The sequence below is a fragment of the Larimichthys crocea genome, chromosome VII, assembly GCF_000972845.2.
Source record: "Larimichthys crocea isolate SSNF chromosome VII, L_crocea_2.0, whole genome shotgun sequence".
Lineage (NCBI taxonomy): Eukaryota > Metazoa > Chordata > Actinopteri > Sciaenidae > Larimichthys > Larimichthys crocea.
The window spans coordinates 15105198-15122856 of NC_040017.1; the positions used below are offsets into that span (position 1 = coordinate 15105198).

At 42.3% G+C, this 17659-nt stretch overlaps 2 protein-coding genes across 5 annotated transcripts in view; both read right to left on the reverse strand.

The window, feature by feature from the left end:
- Window positions 1-486: 486 nt before the first annotated feature.
- Window positions 487-17659, reverse strand: part of LOC104935458 (septin-4) — a 39545-nt gene continuing 22372 nt past the window's right edge. For 3 of the 4 annotated variants that reach the window (XM_019276373.2, XM_027280531.1, XM_019276375.2), the window contains 10 exons: window positions 7074-7170; window positions 6864-6950; window positions 6636-6759; window positions 6371-6505; window positions 5460-5577; window positions 5179-5280; window positions 4380-4476; window positions 4132-4294; window positions 3739-3838; window positions 487-2101 (listed from right to left, as the gene is read on the reverse strand). In XM_019276373.2, coding sequence (XP_019131918.1) covers window positions 2033-2101; window positions 3739-3838; window positions 4132-4294; window positions 4380-4476; window positions 5179-5280; window positions 5460-5577; window positions 6371-6505; window positions 6636-6759; window positions 6864-6950; window positions 7074-7170 — 1092 coding nt within the window. In that variant the 3' untranslated portion in view covers window positions 487-2032. Of the gene's footprint in view, window positions 2102-3738; window positions 3839-4131; window positions 4295-4379; window positions 4477-5178; window positions 5281-5459; window positions 5578-6370; window positions 6506-6635; window positions 6760-6863; window positions 6951-7073; window positions 7171-14385; window positions 14787-17659 lie in introns of those variants that run through there. The other variant, XM_019276374.2, reaches the window with a different exon arrangement.
- On the reverse strand, window positions 7177-10189 carry LOC113746099 (homeobox protein MOX-2-like). Its single transcript, XM_027280532.1, has 2 exons — window positions 8704-10189; window positions 7177-7927 (listed from the first exon to the last, which is right to left on the reverse strand). Exons 1-2 carry the CDS (start codon window positions 8932-8934, stop codon window positions 7550-7552), a joined length of 609 nt encoding a protein of 202 aa, XP_027136333.1. The 5' UTR covers window positions 8935-10189; the 3' UTR covers window positions 7177-7549.

A 17659-nucleotide genomic window follows, 5' to 3' on the forward strand; every position in this document is an offset into this window, starting at 1 on the left:
TGGCCTCTGATGGCGTTAGATAACCGTCCTCAGTTTATTCACACTGAAATATGTGCACATTGCTGCAATACAGATTTGCTTTGGGAAGAACAAACACGTTTATCTAAACATGTCATGGGAGACAGCCGTTACCTAGCAACACATGACGGGGGCGGGGCTACACAAGTGCCTGCCAGACAAAACTCGGGGAATAAACAAATCTAGGCCAGATTAAAATCAAGGCACAAAGTTTTTACAGCATAAAGCAAAACCCAGTGTCTGATGGAGACATGAAATTATACTTGTATTTTATTACAATATTAGAATTTGTACATATTGTCCTCCCCATACGCATTTCATTTATAAATTTATTACATAAATATACTCCAAAAAGTAGAATAACAAAAGACAAATTTAATATAAAACAAATTCAGAAACAAAAGTAATACCTGACTCCAGGACAAAAGCTCGAGGAATGTATTTTTTTATATACATAACAAAGGTCACACAACATGGCAGAGTCATTTAATTTCCAAAAAAGGGGGGTTCATACTTGGAACATAAAAATAATTAGCAAGAGGATCAAGTTTATACAATAATTTGGATCATTACTCTTGGCTTTGACTTTTTTTTTTTTTTTCCAAAACAATTTTCTCCATGTCAGTACAAAAAAGAAATTCACACTAAAGGAAAATTCAAAATTTAGGACAGGTTTGTCATTGTTGGCTTTGGTTATAAGATAAACATTAAGGTTAGCACACATCCAACTTATGAAGGTATAATTATAACCAACCAAAATCGAAAAAAAAAAGCCCACCTCTTCTCAATATATTTTCCAACAATTAAGTAGCTACATATTTCCATTGCCTTAATAATAACCCGGTGATCACTTAATTGATCTGCAAATCGAGTAACCTTCACAACAACACATGCAAAAATAAATACACCACATGGCGACCCTTCCCTCGGACACTCACCTCATGCAAACTTATGGGTCCTGTCTTATCAAAGGTGTCATCAGCTCTCACATGTGAACTGTGGATGGTCATGATCAGCCCTCATGAGATGAACTGACTTTGACACAACTCTGTTTTTGGGGAATCCTCCAAACAATAAAGCTTTGTCATGTAAAAAGTTAGACTATTTTTAAATGTCGATATGGCAATCGGTAAGCATTGCAGTGAGTTAAGACTGGCCAACATTGAGCGGTGCCACTAACATCCATGCTGTCAGGCAGCAGAGGTGGCGACTATGATAAACATGCAGACGAGCCGATAAAAAATAAGTTTAAATGGATCAAAACAATCACTCACATAAAGATTAAACTGACAGGAAGCTCAGCTGAAGGGAAACAATCATCCATACATGTCTATCAGTGTAGAAGGGTGTCGTTAAATAAAACCAGAAACACATACGAGATAAACAGTAGAACAAATGTTTGTGAGTGTAATATAGAAAATTAAATTATTACAGTATATATGCATGTTGACCTATAGAGATAGTAAAAATAAACACTTGCACCAGAAAAATGTGCTTAAAATATCTGAACAGGTCAGCACATGTAGACCTTATATCAGACCTTATGTAAAAAAAATAAAATAAAACAACATAAAACAACCCTGTGATCAAGTGGCTAAATGAAGTTCAGATATTGAAAAATCACTCTGCTTACCATTACAGACAACTAAACAAACCCTCAAACTAGAGATGAGTTATTCAAACCGACAACAAACCTTTTTAATTAGTTTAAAGTTTTGACAGAGGAGAAAACAGTAGAGTGGAGGGTCGAAGTGTTTTGCAGCCGTGGTTTTAAATAATGAGGGAGACTCTGGAGAGGATAAAGGGAGTCGTCGAGCTGCAAATGTCAGAACATCTTACCACCTCCTCGCAGGTCCCTGATCCATGTGTAACGTGCTATTGATGAGGTTGAGTGGTGTTTGGGTGGGCACGTAGGGATGTCAATGTCCTAGAGAGGAATAAAGGTTTCCTGGGTGTTTCTTTTTTTTATTTTTTATCCCAGTTAAAGAGAGAGAGTGTGACTGTTGTCCTTATGTTAATAGGCGTCTTTCTGAGCGTGCATTTGATCCTGGATCCTCTGCAGCATGTCCTGCATCCGCCGCAGCTGTGAAGAGAGAGGACACAAGTGTTAGTTAATCCCACGGCGCAGCTAATTATGTACACACAACAACAAATCAATAACACTCGGGGGATCAGTTTGTTTTCTCTTGATCACGTGACCTGTGCTGAATGGACTAAAGCTCCTCCACCTTCACTACACAGTATTTAATATTAGAAAATCAGCTTTTCAGGATATGAATATATAGACATAACAGTTTCCTGGAGAACTATTAATCACTTGGAGTTCTTTAGTTTTAGGGAGATCAAACTGAAATACTTGTTGTTTTAGATTGATCGTTGATTGAACATTTGTTAGAAACACTGAAAGCGCTCATGTTAAGAGTCTACATTCGTGTTGGGGTGTGATTGTGCTTTTTGTCGCACACTAGGTGTCAAATTCTCAAAATATTCTCCTTTCTGCACTTTGCCAACACACAGATTCTGTAAAGGTTATTGTCATTATCGATGACCCTGACAACTGACATCAGGAAACAGCACCCACTGTTGTCCAAACAACATCCAAACACCCCAGAATATTCATTTTAATATATTTTAAAACAAGACAAGCAACAAAATGTCACATTTAAGAAGCTGGAACCATGAAATTTGATGATCAAAATAGCGGCAGATTAAGTTTCTGTCAATCGACTCGTAGATTAATCGACTAATTGTTGCATGTTTAACCACTTTCTAATGTTGGTAACACACACACAACAACAACAAACAAAAAAACAACTGAGAAGAAATTATCTCTTTATTGCTCAAAATAAAACAGCTTTAGTTGGGGAAAGGAACCGATGTATCATCTGCTCAGTTTATGCCTGATCAGTTCATCTTTAGTTACCTTAACTGGAAAGTAATCACAGTGGCTGGGCTCAAACTGTATGTGAAAAAATTTAAATATTAGGAATCTAAAATCTAACTATCTAATGGTATTTCCTCTATTTTTTCTGTTGAATTTCCTGACAGAGAAACAATTTATATTATATTTCCTAATACTTTTATTTAGCCCTTAAACATAATTATTGATGCATTTTAACAATATTAGTATGTTAGCTTAGGTGTTTGCACTGCACGTTTAACCTGCCATGGAACAAGTTGTACTAACACAGGGTTCATATTATGAAACTTAGGGTGTTTAGCCTGGGAATTTTTGGGAACAATGACCTCCAAGGATTTTCACTTCAGCTTCAGGTTAAAAGTGTAATGTCATCATGACACCACGAGTATTTAACATATTCAGAGATTCCAACAGGATGTAACTCTAGCTTTATGAGTACGTGCATGTATGAAATAGACCCAATCATGCCTTCAGTGCATGATTTTTATTCCTACCCACAACTCAAAGGTCCAAAGGACGTGCAGGGACAGAGGAGGCGAGGTTTGAATGTCTAATTACACCAGTTCATGTTTTGTGAGGCTACTCATTGTCAGTCCCAGAAAACATGACCCGAGTGTGCGTCAAAGAATACTTCTGTGAGCTACAGACACTCAGAGGGCTTCATCGCCTTTATGATCTGAGTGTGTCTCTGGGTTGGGCTGAGGGTCTGAGTGCTCGTGGTGGTCAGAATTGTGTTCAGACGCTGAGTGCTCGTGATCATGTTGGTGGTGCGAGTCCAGTTTGTGGTCGCGATGCCGTACCTCCTCGTCTTTCTCTCGGATGAGCTTTTCTGTGTCGTTGTCCGCCACTCCAGGCACCATGGGGATGGGGAAGTCTGTGCCGCTCTCCCTGGTTAGTTTACTGCAGAGAGATACACGTTGTCGAGAAGTTCAACTTTTAACGTTTGAAGTTTGTTTTTTGGAAAAGGCTCAAAATTACTGTTGACTTTACTATTTTTTATCACAAGAGGTGAGGCTAAAATGCTTGGTGAACATGAATATATATAAACATACTTTGCATCTGTGGAGATATTAGTGTCCAGACATCAATATCAGACCCCAGGTCAAGTCTACTTTTTACAATCATCATCACTAGCTCAAAAACTATCATCTCCACAACATGCAGAGTAGTCTTCATCAGACACTTGAGCGTACTTGCGGTTGCGTTCCTTCACAACCATGCGGGTCATGCTCTGGATGCAATGGGCTCTGTAGTTCTCATAGTGAGTCTCCCGGGTCACGTCCTTCAGATCTTGCATATGCGTGCGAACGAGCATGTTCCTCAGCTTCACGAAATCACAATGCGCCGAGTTCTCCACTGCAAACCACAACTTGAGGATCAGTTTCAACAATATATATCAAGCATTCTTCAAAAACTTGTGATGTGAGGAGGTCGGGCTTACCCTCTACGATGCCCCAGGGGTAGAGACGGCCTCGCACCCTCTTCCCTTTGGCCTCCACCACCGTGTTGCTGCCAATTACTGCAAAGGGGATGCTTTCCTTGTTGGGAGAACAGAAAGGATCATGAAATTAAAACAGTGTTTGGCAGTGGAGGGTGTAGATGATTGTTGAGGAAGGAGCAGAGAGTGGTGCATTGCAGACGTGTTTGTTGTTGTTATTGTGCACATTTCTGCTGGCTCTCATTTGAATCTATACATGATATTTTCTAATCATAAATAACTTCCTTAATTTCTAATCCTTCTTATTCATTATGTAAATCCATCCATCTTTTATTCCCTTTCTTCATTTCTCTGCTGCAGCTAACACAGTGCTCTTATCAGAGGCTACTCAAGGACAGAGAGATGTACTGGCATTCTGACAGTGGCCTTGCTGTCAGCTTATGATGCCAGCAGAGCAAAGAACGGTTGATTCATCACGACTGTGCAGTCAGTTGTGGACAGACTGCCAAGGTCTTTTATTATATGGTCTGTATATTCATTTTCACTTCATTCAGTTAACTGGATAATCTTTTGTGGGCTCAAAACAAGCTGTTTTGTAAATTTAAATCCTGCTAAATAAAAAATAAATGTGTCACGGTACACTTTCTATAAGTGTTATGTCTAATGGCTTAAATGATCCATGTGAGCACCCAGGTTTCCAGATGCAAAACCCCCTTATTCATACACAGCAGGCGAAACGAAAAAATAAATAAAGAACACTAGAAAGACAAAACAAACGACACCTGACAGCTCTGACTCTCACCTTCAACTCGGTATCCTGCTGTTTAAATTCTTCATCTTCGTCAGAGTCACAGTCGGGGAACTGGTATATCTTGATACCGTACTGCTCAATCTCTTCTCGGATCTATGGGGAAACACACAAAGGAGAAAGTCCAGAGTGAATATATGAATTTTAACTGTAAGAGTGCCAAGAATTTGATCGGTAGTGATATAAGTGGAGTTTATTTGTTCACTAAGAATCTGATAAATGAGTTGTGTGAGTATCTGCTTTGAAGCTACAGTTTCATTTATATACAGACTTGCCTTGATTTTCTTTTTCTTGACCTCAGTGGGGGTGAGTGTGTCTGCTTTGGCCAAGATGGGGACAATGTTCACCTTCTCATGCAGAGCTTTCATGAATTCCACATCCAAAGGCCGGAGGCTGGAAGAAATACGAAACATATGTACGCATTGAGTACAAAGAGGCACGATACTACCCTCAAGGGAGCACAGAGAGCACCATCTGATTATTTGCAGATTACAGATGAAGCCTATGGTTTTGAGGTGATATTTTGAACTGTTAGATATTTTGTCTGTCAGTAAGAGATGTTGTGATCACGAGTAATTTATCTTGGTGATGTTTGTCTATCAGTAAACATGCTCGTCTTTAGCAGACTGATTCGGTATATGAACATACTATTTAAGACACACAATGATGTCTCTGATCAGGATTGCTCTTTAAGTGACCTCTCGGGGTGGAGTAATGCCTGAAGCTCATCAACAGAGGGCGCAGTCTCTCCATCACTGTGGCTTTAATAGTGCACTGCAGCATTACTCTGGGTTTATGGTGTGTTTGTTCTTTAATGGGCACGGTGAAACGGAAAACAGTGCATGTGCACAAATGCGGTGAAAAGTACAACATCAGCACTCGGCACAAACAATTGATTAGAGCGAAAGCGCTGCAGCTGATGTAAATTCACCCGAAGGCAGCTGAGAACTGCTTTAACTCTCAGCAGGAGCTCGCTGCATAAACAATTCATAGAGCTGAATGCACTGCAAGTAAATACTGGTGCACTGCTAGATATTTACTATAAATCTCAGTGAGTCAGGTGGATGTGTATGAGCCTGCAAGTTGCTGTGATATACTGTAATGTAGGTAAAGTAAACGAGCACAGACAGGGGTTAATATCCCCCATTATTTGGAGACTAACTAGAGCACTGCAGATCTGTCATACCCGTGACCAAACGGTGAGATGAAATAAAGGCAGCAGTGTACGCGGTTGTCCTGGATGTTCTTGCGGTTGAGGCCACTCTCGTCCCTGAAATATTGCTCAAACTGCTGGTCGATGTAGTCAGCCACCGACTTCCAGCTAAAACAGAAACACAGAGGGACATTCAGGCTCTGAAGAAAGGCTAAAATGGGGTTATCCAAGCTGTATTCTGTGAAGATTCACAGCTTCATATTGGTATTTTATTTATTAAAGGATGCCTGACACGTACCATTCAGTGTTGTTTACAGCATCCCCAAACCCAGGGGTGTCCACGATGGTGAGCTTCAGTTTGACACCCTTCTCTTCTATATCCACTGTGTGTTTGGTGATTTCTACTGTCTGCGTTATTCGCTCTAGGGAGAGGACACAAACAGACCTCTGTTTTAATATCAGTTATCACATACCGTAGGACAAATATTTATCAAATCAAACTTTTCGAAAGCTGTGGGAATCTTACCTTCTGCATTGAGCAGCTTCCTATCTTTGTAAAGATCTGTGAGAAAGAGACTGTTGACCAGGGTGGACTTTCCCAGGCCAGACTCGCCTTCAAACAAAGAACAACAAAGAGAAAAAGGAACGAGGTTTAAGACTTTGTGAGAAGAAATCTCTTCAAAGTAAAAGGTGGGTTTAAGATCAAATTTCTGCTAACGTGCAAACAAGGATTTACCTGCCACCATAAGCGTGAAGTCAAATCCCTTCTTGACGGACTTGCGGTGCACCTGGTTTGGCAGAGTTGCAAAACCCACGTATTCCTTGTCCTGGTCCTAAAGAGTGCACACAGGGGTGAAATAATACATCAGAGAAGCGTGCATTGCCATGTAAGCATGACTGTTATCAGTCACTGTAAAAATCTGGTTGTCCTTTTCAAAGAATTTTAACTTTCCCACAGTTTTGACACAACAGCAAAACAAAAGCAAAAAGCAACGCTACCATCACTGAACCACAATCACAGCCTGCTCCACCAGAAGAAAATAAGCACGACTCAACTTTTTTTCCCTTTACCACATGAAACAACCTGTTAGTTTGAGACTTTTACACAATCTTGCACAAACTCTGTCACATCCTATGAACTGTATTCATCAGTCTGAACATGACCTGTTCAACACACCGCAGCACAGTAACAACATTAGCTCGAAAGCAGAGCTAAACCACACAGATCTCGTTTCCCCTCTCTCCGGGTTTCTTGGCCGGGCCTCCTTGCGTTACCTCGTTATTGTCGTACGGGTCAAACCGACCCCAGGGACTCTTGGGTCGGGTGGGACTGATGGGGGATGACAGGTCAAACTCCACACTCCTGCTCTGTGGTAAACTGGGGTCTGAACCTGAATCCGACTGCGCTCTACCCGCCACAGGGGGCCGCAAATATGATGGGGTGTGGGGGCGGTCTTCGCCCTCAGCTTCCCTGTCTGCAACGTGAGGCTCGTGGCCATGATGGTGGTGGTGGTGGTGGCTGTGCCCTCCTGGGTGGTGAGGGTCTTGCATAATGTTCTCCACCTCTGAGTCGTCTGATTGGCTCGAATGCTAGAGAGGCGCCATGGTTGAACGGGATGAATGAGGCAAAAGATAGAGGATGGAGAGGCAGAGACGGGCAGGGGAAAGGGATAGAGATCCAGAGGGCAGAAAATGCACTTTTAGAGACGGTCCTATTTTATTTTGACGTGAAAGTGCTTAACTGGTTATAATACATGTTGACAAGCCTGCCAATAAACACTGTAAGGTGCAGTTCAGCTGGTAATCACTCTCTCTCTCATAATTAATGAGGATAGATCACGTTAGAGGTGATAATAATGCCAGGCATCTTGAACTTGTCATCACTTAATGAGCTAATGTGACGCCTTCTTTATGGTTGTAATCAAAGGACAAGGACTATTTAAGGCTTTAGCTACATAATTTTCACACCTGGCTGCCACAAGACCGAAATATAAAATAACAGTGAAGCTTTGCCTGAAAGACGATACGCAGCTGAAGTGGAGGCTGCTGTGCATATTCTGGACTCTAGTTACAACCCAGTCCCACAGACTATAGTCTCCCTGCTAGTCGAGCACAAAGATAAATAATGCACTGGCCCTCCGAAAGCAAATGAGGCCATTTGAATTCAGTACAGGACACGTGAACTATGTTCATGCACTATACATTAGCTGAGGGGTACAGGGGATTTCTGTGGGAGGAAAAATTAAGATACTTTTGGTCTGAATGAAAAATACATGTTGCTTTTTGGATAAAGAGACAGTCGAGGCTCAGCTGACCAAACCATGAACCATGACTGAGTTCAGGAGGCTTCGGGGTGTCACTGGTACCTGTTCAGCATCGTGGTCCCTGCTGTGAGGGACCATAGGTGAGGCAGGGAAGGAGCCCTGCTCGTCTGATGAAGAGTGAACCTCGTGGTCACTGTCCTCCATTGCAACTGGGGCTACAGTGCACGCTGCAATCTCCAACAAGAAGGGAGCAACACATGGAGGAATGAAGGAGGGTGCGTCATGTGAGGAGAGGAAGGAGAGCGGGGCCGCCATGAGGAAATCACGGCACATGTGGTTCAAGAGCCACAGAGCAACGTGACAAGAGGAGTGAATGTGTACAGGCAAGACAATGAGGAAGATGAAGAAAAAAAAAATCAAATGATTAAATAAGGCCAAAGTTACAACATATGAAACAAGAACATACCATTTACCGCAGGAAATGGTATGATTAGTCGACTGGTTGCTTGAGTAACCAGAGAGATGATTGAGTGATCCATAATGACATTTTAAGGGCAGCTGTTTCTACAGTCTTCCAGTATAATGTTGACCCAATCTGGCCTCTTGCCATCACAGCACATCCACCAGTGCCAGCAGACAGGATGATCTTCTCCAGCTATTGAAAGTTTGATGAAAATTCATGCACTGGAAATACTTAAAGTCTAATGCTAATTTTCCAGTTTGTGTTCAGCCAGAGTTAAATAATCTTCTCATGCTGAGTCTGGTTTATGCCCTCCGTCCTTGGCATACACTTTTAATTATACCGGGATTTAGAGCTTTAGGGCAGAGGAGCGATTGATAGTTTCACAGTTTAGGAAATCAGTGACCTGCTTTCCTGTGCTACAACCAAAGCACAGAGATCAATGTCCAACATGTTGCATCCTGTGACCTACATAGAAGAGACGGTCGATGGCAAAGCTTTGACAACTTTCAAACAGAAATGCTAACAAGTTTATCTCTCAGTTTAATACTTTCTGCTTGATTTTGGTTTTAAAAAGTTTCTCAGACTGAGCTGATTGACAGAACCGGGTCTCTGACAAAATTGGACAGAATCTCTTGCTACGACATGCAGAAACACTAAACTTCTCCCCTTTAGAAAAGCTACATCACAAACTCACAAACCAAACCCACCCTCCGTCTACACAGAGCCTCACCTCCTCTCTTGCAGTGCCTCACCTGTGGTACCCTTTATCAGCGCGCAAACCCTCTTCTTCTGGCCTCTGTGTATACTGCTCTTCATGCCCACTCCACCAGGCAGCAGGAAGCAGAGACCAGAAGCTCCAGCATTTATATGCCTCCATCCCAGAGGACGCAGCGCCCTTCAGCCCCATCGAGCCACTCAGTGCCCTGGGGGAACTGATCAGCAGCATTGAAGCCCTGCACGTCACCAATCCACACACCTAGTACAAACTCTAATGCTGAATCGACTCTTCTGTGTTGGTACATTAACCCTTGCAACTTGTAGCAGTGGAGCACTTCATCAGAAATGATTCAGAAAAATTTTGCACCAGAGCATTCGCCACACATCAGCATGAGGCAGAGAGATAAGAAAACACCGAGCAAATAAACCATGTTCACACTGAATTTATAGACTGCAACCTGTGCATCCATGAACAACTTGAGCTGCTTAACACCCCTTTATAATCACAAATTATGTATTAAACATTACTCGGTATAATAATGATAATGAGTTCACTAAGTAAGCTAATAAATGTATTAATGATTAATGATTACATTAAGCATTAAGCAGATGTCCTCATTTATATGCAAATGATGTAGAAAGTTGCTCCAAAATGTAATCACACTACTGAAACAGCACCATGATGACAGAAAAAACATTCACACACTTTTGATAAATGCTTATCAGTCCATCCATTTTCTGTAACTGCTTATCCTCATCAGGGTCACGGTGGGGCTGGAGCCAATTTAGGGCGAGAAGCAGGACACAATCTGGACAAGTCACCAGTTCATCACAGGGCACATAGAGACAAACAAGCGTTCACACTCACATTTGCATCGACGGGCAATTTAGAGCCATCATTGTGCCGCACGCTTATCAGTCCTACCTGTTTTTCCAGATATAACAATAAGTGCACATTAAATTACATATATATATATTGTATAATATGTTACCTTCTCGAGGAGTGCGTGTATACTTTTCACTAAGTGTATCCACTCTCCTTCAGTGGCATTCCTGAATGCTGACCTTACATTTTGAGCTTTCTCCTCTAAGCCACACACACTATCTGGTTACACTGTCTTTAAGTCTAATCGACGAGGCAGGTAGTAGATTTGCTTTCCAATAAGCACTCTAAAGCAGCTTTGTATAGCAAACTTTTCCCTCTGCCACTGGACTAGCCAGGCAGTCACTCCAGGATATTATTAGTTTTGATATTAAAGTCCTCTGGAAAAAAAAATCCAGTTACAGCTGAAAAGCTTTTAAGCAATTGGAGAAGAGAATGAATTTCATTGTAAATGGGATCTTTCTTCTTATACATGCCAGCCTGGCTGAGCAGGTAGCCAAAAGCACTTAAAATTTCTCTTGAGCTACATATTCGATATCGTGACAGTCAGCTGGAAGACAAAGTAGAAAGAAAATGTAATGGATCTCACGAGAGAGCAGGCGAACAGAGATGAAAATGTTTGTTGTGGAGCGTTGACATCATCATCTCGTCAGACTGTCCAATCAGAGCGATTCCTCAGCACACAGATGTGTGACTCCCATTCCCTCCTTCAGGAAAAATGGATATGGGAGTTTTATTACGTTTAAGTACTCTCTAACGGAGAAGAAAGATTTGATCAGATTTTACTGTGTGCACTTTTTCCACATGCAAACATTTCCACTAGACCTGATCCTAAAATTATTATGCCATTTGAGTTTCTCCTGTCACGCAGAAGAAGCAGCACTTGATCGCAGCTTGAATTCAACGCCAGTTAATTGCTCATTTGCGTCACTCGCTGAACTCCAGTTTTCCACAGATCCACTGCAATTCAGGTGGAAGCCTGACAGCGTCTCTAACTCAGAGACACAGAAACAACAATGAAAATCATTTGCACTATCTGACAACAGCTGTGTGTTTGAGATCAGCAAAAACACCCTCTTACGGGTCTTACAGGCAAACTAAGGAGGCCATTTCCAGACCACAGCCAATAGAAAACCAATACCAGGTCGTCATGTGTAGAACAGATAAATCAATATATATTGAAACATATGATTGACTAATGATACATACATCAATCCAGCTCTGGTGAGCCATACAGACAGAAGAGCCACATTAGTAATGGATCCTGATACAGTCACCACTTTAAGGTTTAAGGCTTATTGTCATTTGCATGCTTACACATGAAACGAAAAGAGTATGTTGTACCCAGCAATAGTCTAAAATACTATAAAATAAATAAAAATACATTATTCCTTTCAAAATAAGAGCAGAAATCTACAGAGTTAGCACCAACAGACATGACATCTCTTTTACAACAAAAAACACACGTCCTATAGAAATGTCCTTATTCTGCGATATCACACGCATGATATAAAAACTAGAATAAAACCTAATGAGCTCTGACATCAATTTCTCGCATTTCCATGAGGCTACCACACAGCTACTCCCACTGGAACGAGTCACAGCTGAGACCTGAACCAATTACAATTTCCATAACTGGCCAAAGTGACATTTCAGTTCCTCTTGAGGGTCGGTCCACTGGGACTAATAAGCAACCTTTATCATCAGCGATAAAACCATGCAGTGTTTGTCAGCGATGAAACAGAATAAATAAGCCTCAGACCAGGTGAAAAAAAACAAAACAGAGTGTGGCAGAAAAAAATTGTGACTGGAGGCCATGGAGAGAGACACGTGACTGGAAATGCCTCACGCAAGCTGAAAACACAAACATCAGAGCTACTTTGTGACAAATGAGCCTTTATATACAACAGGACGACTCAGGCACACTTAGCTCTAAAGACTTCCTCACATTACTTACAATATGACACATTCACTCACCAATAAGCGAAACAGGGAAATTAAACAAAGGTATGTGGACGGGAACATTAAGCCTTTGGTAATGACATTGTATTTGACTTTGTCAACAGCTGCTTCTTTGGCATTTCCTGCAATACATGTGTCGATGCCTCTTTAAAGGACTCACACAGCTTGGGCCCAATCTAAGATCTGTACTCTAAGGGGAGCTCCAGGCCTGGAATGTCCTGTTTGTCATGTGAATTGAGTAAAGTGAGGCTAAAGCAACAATTTGACCGCTGAGTTTATTGCATATACAGCGCAGACGAAAGGGCTCCAATCATTTTAATGAAATTTAATAAGCGGTCTGAGGGGGAAAATGACAGGTTGATGCATGACTTCAGAAACAAATGATAGCCCAGGTCAAAGCTTATCAAAGAGACCTCTGTAAGAGATGTAACCTCTTGAGTGGGACATATTTTTACGATGGGACTACGATGGATAGCCTGTGTAGTCCCTGAGAAACAATTGAAGGACATGAAACCCAATTCAACATAAACAAGTTGTGTGGTTAACTACGCCGCTTTGTTGCTGTTGGATGGTGATAGTGGGTTTGGCTGCCCAAGTGCTGATGGATGATGATTTGTTGCATGAAACACAACTCTCGGGGGGGAGAGCCCACTTCACAATTCTCCCTGTATGACATGGGAAATGCAATCAGAAGCTGCCAGAAGTCATAAAGAGACTACACAGCATGTTGTTATTGACCTCCTATGATGAAAGCAGTATCAGCACAGGGGGAAATCCAGCTGACAGAGTCGTTTATAATGCAGCTAAAAGTATTGCAATGCTATTGAATCATATTTATTTGGCAGGCGACACCCGTGTTGGCAGGAACATTTACTTCACCGTGTGCTGATGAAGCGTGGGTTGCACTTTGCCAATTGTCTGTGCTCCTGTTGAGTTTCTAGAAAACAACATCTAATCTAAATGTGGCTATTCGACGGCTTTGAAACAACGCTCTATGTTTATTCCTCTTTAGTGAATGTTGTGGAATGCACAGGCTGAATACCAGTGAGGTTTCCCCTTGTGGCGCGGCCAGTAGCAGGTGGTTGAAGTGAGCCATGTGCGCTCTGTGTGAATGCTGTGGTTGTTTGGATAGTTATAGCAGAGCTCTGTGTGAGGCTGGCTCGGTACACAGAGAGAGAGAGGGAGAGAGAGAGAGAGAGAGAGAGGGAGAGAGAGAGGGAGAGACAGAAATAGTCCTCCTCTCACCACACACTCCCACAGTTATAGAGCTGATGCAAATGTCCACGTGACCAAAAAACTCAACAGAAAACACGATTCAGACATACAGCTTCTCTTTGTTTCGCTTTAAAAAGATGCCAGCTGGTGTCCGAAAGGTGTGTGCATCTCTACCTTGAATATATACCTGTCAGTCAAAACTATCTCTTAATGCATTAAGCTGTCACACCTGATCAATACCTGTGTGTTTAATATCTTAGAGATGGACAGCAGGGAAAGCTCAGAAACTCCACTATATACTGTAGTCATATGAAAAAGCAGTCATCCCAGTAGCTTAGCAGGCAATTTTATGATAAATGCACAAAAGCACAAAGCTTGGTCACATGCGTCCAGCTCATGTGGACACATGTATGCTCTATATGCGGAAAACCTGCAGCCACTCACGATAAACTGTGCTGAGAGGTTAAGATGAACAGAGCAAATCACACACAGTGAGATACACTTAATTGCAGGGTCAGGAAGGAGGAAAGCAACAAGCACATACCTCTGTGTCACTGTTTGTTTCTGAATTTGCTGCCATATTATCCCTTCAGAACCAGATGTATTCCTTCCAGACAGCCACAGAAGAGACAGAAAGCAGTCAGAAGAAAGGCCCTTGGAAGATCCTCAGACTGTCACTTTTTTTAGTTTCGGGACACCCCGTGTTACATAAGCACACCTATTTTCCGTGCTTCGCCAATCAGATAGCATCCAGTTTTCTTTTCCAGTCCCCCCATTCACTCAACTTGGACTGGACTTTTTTTTGTTTGTTTGTTTAAAAACAGGTACACCTTCTCTGCCACTCTGCATCTGGAGTGTGTCAGTATAGCCCCACCCTGCTCTCGAGTTTTGTCCAATCTGCAGCTGATATGCAGATGAGCTGCAGCTGAAGTGCGGTGTAGCTCGTGTCTGCTGCAGAGCCGTCCTGACTTCAGAAGAGGTGATGCTCTGTGGGGAGCTGTGGGGAGATTCAACAACATCTGCCTTGTCGCCTCGCTACAAGCCTGTCGTGGCCTCATTCTTAAAGACACACATGATCACACACACGCACTTAAAACCTTTGTCTCTAACACACACACACACAAGATGATTCACAAATTAATTAAAACTGTAATATCAGTGTAGAAACATGAATCTATTACAGATTCGAGCGTCAGAGGAGGACAACAGCTTCTTACAATGGCTGTCACATCCAACCCAGACCTCCCAGCTGGTGGTGCCAGGGCCAGAGTGGCACAAGAGGAATCAGTGTGTGTGTGTGTGTGTGTGTGTATGAGTGTGTGAGTGTGTGTGTGTCCATGGTGGTGATGAGAGGTGACTTGTGGCCTACATGCTACAAATAATCTTTTTATTTAATACCCTCTCTCTCTCTCTCTTACACACGCACAATTAAGTGGGCCACAGCACAAAGCTTTTCCATTAATCTCGATGAATCTCTGTGCTTTGCACGTCTTATAATACTCACTCATTCTTGAGGAATTAGGATTTTGTGATTAAGTTATTGCTTGGGGTTTTGTACAGAAGTAAATGGGCTCATTGAGTCTGCGACTGTGACAGTCCCAGTGACTTACCATAGCCTGACACTGTCTAAACCACAAAGACTAGATGTAGTTTGAAATGCTCGGCTTGTGTCCAGGCTGAGATCTGATCTTCAGCATTCAGAGCTGAACACGAGAAAGAAGTGGAGAGCGAAAACAGCGAGGCCCGAATTCAGCTGAGAATTCATTTTGGGAGGAAGAACTGAACGTAACATGATCCCAATCTTAATAGTTCTCACTGCAAAGTGTGCCAACTTATACAACAGTAATAACTACCATAAGTAGTAGACAGAGAGTAACACAAATAGAATCAGGTCAACAGACATGCCAGTCTAACAAACCACACACCGGGCAAATCTCACTAAATCCCATTTTAATGTGACACATGTACACAATTGGCCTAAATGAGAGGGTGCTGAGAAGAAAAAGAAAAGTAGGCTGACAGACAGGAGACGTTACTTCCTGTGAGGAAAGATGGTGTCTGGGGACGTGACTTCAGGTCTGCTTTAATCCTCTTGGGCTGGGGGTGATTATCATGGAGCGTCTGAAAGGGCTGACACTGCCCAAGGGATGGATGGCTTTAGATATACAATCTCAGGCTGCACGCACACACACATATACATACATACATTGACTTACATGATGCACACACACACACACACACACGCACACAAGGGTCAGACACATCAGACATGACATCAAAGTGCTGTCTACGGTGCTGCGAGGATCACGTAATTAAAATGTCTGTTTGTCCCTGTTTACATTGTGAGGTCGCCTGGCTTTGGTCCAGCAGGGCTGGAATGAGCTCTTTGATAAAAGCTACTGCACACAGAGCAGCTTCTGCAGTCAGCAAACACGGCTATTCAACGATGTCCAAGACTGCGGGCCAACAAACAAGAGAGGAGTCTGATCTATTAATTGCATCTGGACAGAGCAAGACTGTGTGTCTGTGTGTCTGTATACGTCTATGAAGCAAAATGCAATTCACTTATTGCAGAGGATGCAGCGTTGGCACTGTGCCCCATGGGAATACACAGTGGAGGGAGGGCAGTGCCACCTGCTGCTCATGACAGGAAACAGCCTGACTTTAATGTGGACGTGCACACAGGCCTTTGTGTGTGTTGTATGAGAATGCATCATTAGTCTTTCATCACATGTGTAATGTAAAAACCTGTTTCAAACTGTTTTTTGATATGAATTTGCATGGACATGTTTTATATGATCATTTTGACATGATGTGTTTCTGCCTTCAACTAAACCCTGAAATATTGGTTTTGTACTGCCGACAGCAGTTTTGCAGACAGTTTTGTAAACTGTGCTGTGTACACACTGTACAGACCAGCTTTCTTTCAACTCAAGTCATGTCACAGTCATGTGACCTTCTCTCCAGTGGGGTCTTCTCAACAGAGAAAGAAAGAAAACCTGTGTGAGTTAGAGGCAGGGAGGAAATATGCAGAAAATATGCATTGGATGTACATTTTCTGCTCGGCTGTCTGGGAAACTGAATAAAAACGTCTTAACTGTATGGTCACAAGCAGTGGACGCTGACGCCCTCTGAAGCAGATTATCCACCACCTCTGCAGGAACATAAATATTGTTCCACAATAGCGAGGAACGAGGAGACGCTGGATCCGCTGAACTTACACTTCCTACACTTCCTCCTCCATTCAATTAAGGCTCTTTATCTGACACAGAGAGATTCCTGTTGGAAAGCGGCTAAAGCATTTACTCACTTTGTTTTTTCCCCCTTAAAAAAGGTGGCGTAGTGCGACAAAGGCTCTTGGGAATGGGGGGAGAGGTGTTTCCGCTGGATGACTTAAAGAATGGGAGAGGCTTTTCAAGATTGAGGAATTCCTTTGTTCATTTTAATTCATTTTAATCATACCCTATATTACAATCAGCACCGGTTTAGTAGGGGACATAGCTGGTATGTTCACGAGATGCCAGATTAATGTGTCGTGCGTGTGGTCAGGCGCTGTCACCTGTGGCTATGTCCACAGAGCCACACAGACTCACTCCAGCTCTGCTGGCAGAGAGTGTGATTTCCAGCTGTCTTAAAATCTGTTTAAGCAATTTTTTTTGTTGCTGTTTTACAAATTACTCTTGAGAATGGAGAGCTGCACAACAAATGCACAAAGAGGGAAAACAGCATAAAATAAGGCAATTATGGCGATATGAACTGCATTCTCAATTTGTGGTGTTTGCACTGCGCTGTTTTTAATCTTTTGCAACAGTTTAAGA